The sequence below is a fragment of the Sinocyclocheilus rhinocerous genome, unplaced genomic scaffold (assembly GCF_001515625.1).
Source record: "Sinocyclocheilus rhinocerous isolate Xijiao unplaced genomic scaffold, SAMN03320098_v1.1 scaffold2515, whole genome shotgun sequence".
NCBI lineage: Eukaryota > Metazoa > Chordata > Actinopteri > Cypriniformes > Cyprinidae > Sinocyclocheilus > Sinocyclocheilus rhinocerous.
Window position 1 is genome coordinate 545,658 of NW_015637115.1, and position 10,027 is coordinate 555,684.

General features: G+C 37.1%; 1 protein-coding gene across 2 annotated transcripts; it reads right to left on the bottom strand.

The window, feature by feature from the left end:
* Nucleotides 1-768: 768 nt before the first annotated feature.
* Nucleotides 769-6,983, bottom strand: LOC107748452 (transmembrane protein 106C). 2 transcript variants are annotated; one of them, XM_016563225.1, is made up of 8 exons: nt 6,860-6,983; nt 6,132-6,372; nt 5,536-5,599; nt 3,688-3,847; nt 3,182-3,322; nt 1,898-1,947; nt 1,756-1,809; nt 769-1,370 (listed from the first exon to the last, which is right to left on the bottom strand). In XM_016563225.1, exons 2-8 carry the CDS (start codon nt 6,334-6,336, stop codon nt 1,223-1,225), a joined length of 822 nt encoding a protein of 273 aa, XP_016418711.1. In that variant the 5' UTR covers nt 6,337-6,372; nt 6,860-6,983; the 3' UTR covers nt 769-1,222. The 2 variants fall into 2 exon arrangements, with proteins under 2 accessions (XP_016418711.1, XP_016418710.1); XM_016563224.1 differs by having other exon boundaries at nt 6,802-6,871.
* Between the last annotated feature and the right edge of the window lie 3,044 nt (nt 6,984-10,027).

The window sequence follows — 10,027 nt, forward strand, 5'->3', positions numbered from 1 at the left end:
CATGTGGAAATTGAAAAAAAAGGAAAAAGGATGGTTACACAAAAATACTAACATACAGACAAAAAAAAAAAAGTTTATTTTTCTTCCCAATCTCTGTTCAAAACAAAAACGGCATTAAGCTTTTTTTATTATCATCTTATTTTTCTCAGTTTAGACAATGAAAAATACAATCAAATCTCAAGGCACTTTAAGGAGATTTGACATAAAAATAGCAATAAATTAGCCAAATGTGCAACTTCACGTAGAAACAAATGCTCTTCTTAAAACATCTACATTCTCAGAAAAAAAAGGTACAAAAGCTGTTACTGAGCCGGTATTTTTTGTACCTCTTTTACCTGTAAAGTTGCATATTGGTACTTTAAAGGTACATATTAGCACCAAAACTGTACATATTAGTACCTAAATTAGCACCTTTTAAAAGGGTACCGCCCCAAGAATAGTTTTTGTACCTTTTTTTCCCCTGAGACTAGCAGTAAACTGATTCTTATGGTTGTCGATTGTCTAATACATTAGGTAAAACTTGATGAAACCCCTAATGTACGAGTGAGAGCAAAACATCCTGCTATTGTACATCTAATTTCCTCAATCTAATTCCTTTTCATGGCATCACAGAAGCAAAGTGATACAATTAATTGATTGTTTTGTAACAGTTCCCCCCTGAACAATACAGTCTGAACAAAACCTTTTTTTCACTTCACAACAAATCAAACCCTATGAGAACTTGCGTGCTGTTTTTGCTCTATGTATGTAATTTGTTCTGTGTGACTGATGGATGGATTCGAGTTGATTGAGTCGCTTTAAAACCCATCGATCGGAGAAATGACTTCCCCGGTAAACACATGAAATCTTTGGCAATGCAGAGACAATTAGAGACATTTGCATAAGACATAATCAGGAATGCATAAAATATTTCACCGAACAGCTCATACATCAAAACAGTATTTTAAAGTGCACCACATCATTGACAATCCCGTCAATAATTCAAATCAATCTCTGCAAAACTATATAACACCCTTTTTAGATTTTAGACTAATACTACAGCAAGTGAGAAGCTCTCGAAACAGTGAGTCTGGTTGATTACTCCATAAATATCTGCACTGAGGGATCAATACAAGCAATATCTTACATCATAGCTGCTCTGTTCAGTGGCTTCAGTTTCAGTGTAGCACAACATTTGGAGTCAAAATTGATGAAACCGAGCTGCCGTCCGCCGGCTGATGCTTCACCTGAGCAGTTTCCCAATCTGAGGTTTAGACCACACCATTCCTGAGGGCTGGTGGGTGGTGGAGTTGGCGCCACAGTCGATGTAGCGGTAAGCCTCCAGAGTGTTCTGTGCCGCCCGCACCATGTAGGAGGTTTTCACAGAGGTCCTGGGGTGTATAGGAGAAGCGGTCAGGACTATTTCATAAGAATCTAGAGGAAAACCCTACATATACTCAGACAAAGCAAAAAGCACAAATGAGAAAATGGTTCTTAAGGACCACATTTACTGTGGCTTGACAAAATTTCACAGGCAAAATCCTGTCATTTCCGGAGTAATCCATGCGATCTGTAGCTGTGTGTGAGGGTGAAAGATTTCCCCTTGTAGCTTTTGTGTTCAAGTTGGTCATAAAAATCAGTGGCATTGACCTTTTTCACCTGTGAACTTGCGCAAATGTGACCACACCTTTATGCTTCACTTCACCTCCAATTTTCAAATGTAGGAAAACAGCAAAAGACAAAAAGGATGAGAAAATGTAGTGATGAGAAACTTACTGCATGAACACCACAATGTTGTGGACCTTGATGCTTGCCATGGTGCAGAAGGCACTGAGAAAACAGTTCAAAAACAGAAGATCAGACACACAGATTCATGAGATCAACTCGTTCATCCAAAGAGAACTGATTTGATACTCACTAAACGTAAGAGAGACTTCCTCCAATCTCCATGCTGACAGTGAAGTTGACCTGCATTAAAAAAAAACATGTTACATACTCTGCAACAGCACAACTACTGTCTAGTACTCAACAATCTGTGTCTTTTCTCCCACAAATTGATCAGAAGTGACAGTACAGATATTTATAATGTCACAAAAGATGTCTATTCCAAATAAATGATGTTCTTTTGAAATGTAAAGATGACATTTACTCATCCTCAGGTTGTCCAAGATGTAAATTAGTTTGTTTCTTTATGGGAACAGATTTGGAGAAATGTAGTGTTACATCACTTGCTCAGCAATGGATGCTCTGCAGTGAATGGGTGCCGTCAGAATGAGAGTCCAAACAGCTGATAAAAACATCTCAATAATCCACAAGTAATCCACACCACTCCAGTCCATCAGTTAATGTCTTGTGAAGTGAAAAGCTGTGTGTTTGTAAGTAACAAATTCAATGCTTTAAACCATTGCTTATGGCTAAAGTAATCCACAATCCATAATAACGCTTCCACTAGTGAAATAGTCCATCCCCTGTTGTTTTCTCGCATCAAAATCCACTCACATATTTGTTTAGAACTGTTTCAGACTGTTTTGGCTTGTAAACGCTGCTTGATCTGTGTGTATTTCTCTCCTGATTCAGACAAGATGACTCTTTCACTGGAGGAAGCATTATTATAGGTTATGGACTCATATTTTAGCTGGAAGTGATGGTTAAAAGTGAAAACATCTTAATGATGGATTTGTTTCTTACAAAGAAAGCTTTTCACTTCACAAGACATTAACTGATGGACTGGAGTGGTGTGGATTATTGTGATGTTTTTATCAGCTGTTCGGACTCTCATTCTGACGGCACCCATTCACTGCAGAGCATCCATTGCTGAGACACTGATACATGTCTCCAAATCTGTTCTGATGAAGAAACAAATCATCTTGAATGGCCTGAGGCCGGAGTAAATTTTCTGAAAATTTTTGGGTAAACTATTTCTTTATCATTTCTATTCAAAGAATCCTTAAAAAAAAAAAAAAAAAACTACCAGCTTCGAGAAAAATATTAAGCAGCACATCATATTCAAATAGAAACAAAAAACATTAAATAATAATTTACAATATTAATAATTCATAATAATTTACAATATTTTACTGTATTTTTGATCAAATAAATGCAGCCTTGGTGACCATAAGAGATTTCTTTCAAAATCTGAATGACCATAACCTTTTGAACAGTAGTGTACATTAGAAAATGGATGTTGGGCCGCTCATCACACCTGTCTCTGGCTGAGAGGTTGAATGTGGATGATGTTGTCTAGCTGTTGAGATCCGATGACTGTCTTCATGTAGAGCACCTGGCAGCTCACGGTGTCCACCCACACCGTGAAAAAATTAGAGTTGGTGAAGTTCAAGGAGCTCTGTTTAAAACACACACACACACACACACACACAGTATTCAGAGTACAGTTATAAGCCAAAATTAGTTTCTCTTTAAATTACAGGTCTGACTGGAAGAGCTTTTTTTTTTATTGTACATACAGTGTTTTGATGTCCAATTTAACTATTCTAGACTGGAGCTGCATTGAGAATATTACAAGTATAAGCTTTCACATTTCGACTTTGAAGGAATATGAATACAATTTGCTGAGCAGGGACAATTTTGATTGCATGTCGTTTCTAAACAACTTTTTAGAATAAATGCCTCAACACAATTTAAACACAATTTATTTAATTTCTTCATATCATTTAACCCATCATAAAAAAGAGATTTAAAAGAAGTTACCGTCATGTTGATGAGCACTTTGCTGTTGTTACGGTCAAAGTGCACAGTCACAGAGCGAATGCCATCATCAACGACCAGCACAGGACGTGGAAACAGGAAGAAAGCCACCAAAACAGATGCCAGCAGACACAAAATCACTGACAGCACCACATACGACTTCCTGCCAAGAGAAGAAATGCAAAATCATGAATCTATTTCTGTCTGTTAAGACATTTTTTAGTGAGAGATAGTTCAACCAAAAATGTAACATTTAATTGTCATCATTTACTCACCCTCAAGTTATTGCAAACCTGAGTTTCTTTCTTCTGCTGAACACACACACACACACACACAATGTTTTGAATAATGTTGGTAACAAAACAGTTTCTGCTCCCCACTGACTTACATAGTATTTTGTTTCCATAGAGGTCGACCGATTGATCGGAAAGCACATTAATGTGTTCATTCAGCCGACAGAAATCCTGCCGCGTCACACAGTTTTACATTAAATTTGTTCCAGATCATTGTTAATGTACATAATGAATTCACTTCACCCTAGGCTGTAAAATTGTGTATTGTGCTTTTTCAGCAAAACATTTGTCTTTCTGTGGCTCTGATAAAGCATGCTTCAATTAGAGAGCTATAATATAGATTGAGCTTGCTCTTTCCGTTTGCTCTGTTTTTGTTTTTTTTTGAACACCGAACTTCAAACTCATCTACGCCACTTTGTTCATTCTTGAAGTGAACTTTTGCCCGTTTGGTGATTAAATAAACTGTTTTAGACCGTCAACGCGACGTGTCCGGTCGATATCTGCGAGTTCTCCTAGATGCAGCGCTGCACTTTTGCGAGAGTATACATACAATATCCATATGTACAGCATGTAATTTCAATGCAATGGCCTTTGTGTAGATATTTAAAGGGGTCATATGATGTTGCTAAAAAGAACATTATTTTGTGTATTTGGTGTAATGAAATGTTTATGCGGTTTAAGGTTCAAAAACTACTACTTGTTTCAGTTTTTTTTATAACCATTTCTTACTATGTGTCAGTAAGTTGTTGTTATTTTAGCATGTGTGTTGTTGTTATTTTTTTAGGATTACTGATAAACTAATGTAGTTTGATTTGTATTAGTTATCTATTTTAGTTTTAGTTACAGTTGTAGTCATGTTGTCATTTTATTAGTTTTTTTAAGAGGCGGTTACGCCTTCTTTCTTTGCGTGAACCTTTGGGCGGCGTTATGCAAATCTTCTCACACAGTGACGTAGATATGTTGGGGCGTGTTAGAACGAGGCGTTTTAGGTAGGTGTGGTTAACTCTTAACTTTTATAAAGAATATCTCTTTGGATTTGAGACTTTAGTCTTTGCAACTTTACAGATCTTCTTTATGCACCAAGAGCTTGTAACACTCCAAAGAGAAAGGAACAATTGAAATCGCATCATATGACCCCTTTAAAGATGACCATCTTAAAGAATGACTGTTGAAATGAAATGGTAACACTTTACAATCAGAGTCCATTTGTAACATTAACTAAGGTTTATAAAAGCTGTAGAAATATTGTTCCTTGTTAGAGTGTGTTAATTTCCACATTTACTATTACATTTTTCAATTTCAAAGTTGCTTCTGTTAACATTAGTTAATGAACTATGAACTAACTTTAATGGTCACTACATAACTAATATTAATATTTTATTTATTTACAGATTATGGTTCAGTAGCTATCGGTAAAATCCACTATGGGACGACCTCGGTTCCATACTGTGGAAGTCAATGGTGTTTATCAACTGTTCGGTTTCAGAATATCTTCTTTTGTGTTCAACAGAAGAAAGAAACTCAGATTCATAACTGTGATCCGTGTGTGATAACTTACGTTCTCCGTGGCTGTAACCTTTGATCGCTGTAGGGGATCAGAGCAACTAACTCATTCAACTGTCCTGAAAGAGAGAGAGAGAGAAAACTTGATCAGAGGTTCAGATAACATGTAGAGTCACAACCTCATGACCTCAAGCAACAACATAGATTATCTGGTCTTTTACACAACACCCTATAACGGATGTGATCATTGTGTAAAAGTCTTTCAGAATTTAAATGCAAATGAAAGAAAAACTTTCATGTTTGGATGTCCCTTCACTAAAGCAAGGTACCTAGTTCTTCAGCAATGAGAATTTATCAAGAATTACCTTTGACATTAAAGGGAAAAAACAACGTAAATATTATAATAATAAAATGTGCAGATGCATTAAAATAATGAGAATTTGTGGGGGGAAAGCTCAACTGTCACTGAGTAAAAGGTTTTATAATATTTAGTGAGTCCAATAAAAGAGATTCTAATACTGGGATCATTGACTTTGTGCATGAAACTTTTTTTTCGTCTGGTTTTCAAGCTGAAATGTGACTTGGACATGTTTTAGCGAAATCCTTACTTTAACACTCAAATGTAAGATGTGTGTTTTTTCACATCCACACCTGATGGGATGCGTCCGGACCCCTGGCAGGTAGGACAGGTGATGCTGTCTTGGCCTGTGAACTCCACATATGGGAACTGGGCGATGTCCTGCTGTCTGTCCAGACCGTCTAGAGAGTCATCCCCACCCATCAGAGAGCCCTTGTGACCGGCCCTGCTGTGACGGGACAGGAGCGAGCGGCCGTGCCGGCACACAGATGCACCCATGAGAAGCACAAACCAACTCCAACCTGATACCAGCAACTATAGATGATCAGGAGTCAGTAAGCGCATATATATATATATATATATAAGTAATACAAAAGTAGTCAGAATACAGTATATAAAATGAATAATCTAGATTACATTACTCACTACAATTTTCATCATGTAATTTGTATTCAGTAACAGACTATAATTTGTGTGCAAACCACTCGGCACTGTTTCTGTATGACACACACACACACACACACACACACAGACACACACACACACACCTGGTTCACTATCCTTGTAGGGACTCTCCAAAGGCGTAATGGTTTTTATACTGTACAAACTGTATATCAGTTTGTCCGTGTCAACCCAGTCTATGTTCAGCTGACTGTAGCAACTTTATTCAACTGTACACGTTGTCAAACTACCGGCATACATAAGGAAACTATATTTTCAATGAGTTTGCGTTTGGAAACTTACATTTTGATTACTTGTGAGTTTGCGATCAAGCTCGTGAGGCTGAAAAAGCATCGCTTACCTTGAAGCTATAGAGCCACACAAATGTCAGCGCTGCTGCGGTTTGATTCCGCTGAATGTCATTTGTTTGTGTTTGTGTCTCACTCTGTCTCTGCTCTGAAGGCAGTGATCAACACATCAACTCTCTACCGCCATCTGTCGCTCTGGAGATCAAAAATCAGGGATAATATACAGTCAAGCGTGTCATTCTCGGAAAATAAGCATCGCCTGCTTATCAAACTAACAAAAAAGGGTAGTAGCGTCGAAAAGTAGCGAAGCTATTTTCTAGTGATGGCTGATTTTGAAGCAATGCTTCGTGAAGCTTCGAAACCTTTGCGAATCATTTGTTTCGAATCATCGGTTCGGAGCTCGTATCAAACCGCCACGTGATTTCACAAGTCCGCTATAAAACAAACCAAACAAGCAATGCAAATTAATAAAAGAACACATATTAGACGGACACGTCATATTTAATGATGTGCTAATTTGATGATTTGTTAATTGCATTTAATGAACATATTATATTTTCAATAAAACATTTGCAATGGGTTTTAAAAGCTGTTTTCGAATCTTTCGAAAAGGTTCATGCAGCTTTTCAGTAAAGACTATATTATTTTATTGATGGAGTAGTGGGGTTATGTTTCAGCAGTTTCAGGCATGTTTGTATATAATGTCAGGCGGTCAAAACAAGTGGTTTCCATTTGGGAAAATTTACTTTTTGAATCGTTTCTTATCTCATCAGCCGGTCAGAATCGTCTTTGCGTTTGAATCGATCGGAGCCGTTTCCGCATAAATGACTCACTCATTCAACTGAATCGCTTGGGCGGCTCAAAAAGTCATAAAGTCATTATTAGTACTATCCACCTACCTCATACTTCATCGATAGTGGGATACAGTAGCCATACCTTACCAGTTGTATGAGATTAACATAAAGAAATATAAAATAAACTCTTTTAATGTGTACTCCGCAGTCAGATGAAAACTGCTTCCCATGTTGACAACACACAAGAGGTTCATAGTTAAAATAGCCTATTCACTACATTAATAACCATGAACTACACAAAATGCATTTTATATCTCTCTCACGTCCCTCACCAATTTGGGTATCTATTTTGGTGGGAAAATATGCATTAAACAAAAAATACAATATGAAGTTAGCTTCCACTTAATCCCAAATTGGCAACACTGACAAGTCCATGGGTGTCGCTAGGCCATTTTTAGGGGGGCTTTAGCCTAGAATCTCCCCCTGGACAAGTCTGTATTAGATGGATATTATAAGCTGAACACGCAGCGTCGGATGAAGTTCTATGTAGACAAAAAATGCAAAAAATAATAATAATAGAAAAATAAAAATGCACAAACACAAGAACAAGTGGGGGATACAGCAAAAAATAGAATATAATTAAATAAGTAATAATAATAATAAAATAAAATGAAGTAAAATAAAAAATATATAATCATACAGTCATTCAATCATACAATCATTTTACAATCATAAAAAATGACAACTTATTGATGAAATTTTCTATAAGATTGGATGTTTTTAAAGCTTTTTTTTATTGGAGGAGATTCTTTGAAGTGAAGAGTGAAGTAAAAGTAAATCAGATGTGAATATTTTACAACTAGGTTTAAAGTTAAGGCATCGTGCTTTGTGAATGTGTAATTTTCCCAGCATACAAATAAAGTCCAGAGTATCCTCTAGCTCCCTATTGTTAGAAACAACAGAATGAAAGAGAACCTTAACAACAGAAATGTTTCATAGACGAAAGAATACAAGAAGTAAAGTAAAGATGCTGAAATTTGAAGCCAGAGTTGTTTATTATAAGTACAGAAACTGAATAAGTGTAAGAGAGATTCTTCCTCTTCTTGGCAAAAAGAGCGTAATTTCTTAAACATTTATCTGTTTCCACTTAGAAATTGCTCTGCAAAGGAGTCCTGTCATCTTCAGAAAAGAATCTCACTGGAAAAAGAAAAGAGACAAATCAAAAGAATGCATATCACCAGCAATGGCCAACTTATGGGGATGAATTTCTTCAAACCGTGACAAAACATTGGGATTCCTCACAAATGAAAAACATTTCATACTTTTAGAGTAAATAATGTATGAATTCTAGGGTTAAGGTACGGCCATTACAAAATCCCCACAAGGATATACAGCTGATGTGTGTGTGTGTTGTGTGTGTGTGTATGTGTGTGTGTGTGTGTGTGTGTGTGTGTGTGTGTGTGTGTGTGTGGTGTGTGTGTGTGTGTGTGTGCGTGAGTGCATGTGTATGTGTGTGTTGTGTACATACCCTGTCCTGATCGCGATGAGATTTGATCAAGATCAAACTCATTTTCATAAATGTCCTGCCCACCAGATTTCTGTAAGATAAATATCTGTGTTCACAGAGAACAGCAGGACGTGCTGCCCGTGAATGATTCAGTGCTGTATACTGAATATTACACATTTATGAATGTACACAAACTATTTTCTTAAACCCCACACTGAAGGGTTGTCATTTTCTTTTCTAGATAATAAACTCTCTTAAAGGAATAGTTCACCCAAAATTAAAAGGCTTCATGTTCTTCATTCTGGAGCTGAACACCCATGCTCACTAATAAAACTGTAAGTCTTCAAAATATACATTAGTACTCCACAGAAGAAAGGAAGTCATGCAGGCTCAGAAAGATGCTAGGGTGAGTAAATGATTTTCATTGTTGACTGAATGATTCCTTTAAGATTTTCAATGCATTGATCAAATACAGGATACACTTCAGATATGTTTGTGCTTCTGTGTGTGTGTGTGTGTGTGTACGTGCGAGTGTGTGTGTTTGCAGGCCCGGATTGGCTAATCGGGAGCACCGGGAGGATTCCCGGTGGGCCAGTCTGTTTTTTTGGCTGCGAGGGCCGCGGTGGTGTCATGCCACTGGGGTTGAAATATGGATGCTGTCCACTGATCTATAATAGATATTATATATAGATCAGTGATGCTGTCCCTAGACTGCCTGCACTCATAGCAGCCCCATTCTTTTTATTTATAATTTTCTCGCAGCCCATATTATTATTTTCACCAGACCATATCAATAACAAATTCTCAATTGATAATTAATCATTCTTTTTGCGCAAATCATTGTTTTATTTGTGAAGTAGCCGTTTGAGGAAGGCTTTAAGACCAAGCGGAATCCTCTGCCGGCTCCCGCTTCACAGCGA

Bases quoted from the DNA above. Each gene is read 5' to 3' on its own strand.
- LOC107748452 (XM_016563224.1), bottom strand. From the start codon at position 6,852: ATGCTTTTTCAGCCTCACGAGCTTGATCGCAAACTCACAAGTAATCAA. The intron at 3,848-5,535 runs GTAAGTTATCAC...TTCTCTTGGCAG, and splicing joins AGGTTACAGCCACGGAGAAC to GAAGTCGTATGTGGTGCTGT. The intron at 1,948-3,181 runs GTGTGATGAGCG...TTTTTAATGCAG, and splicing joins AACCTCTCAGCCAGAGACAG to GTCAACTTCACTGTCAGCAT.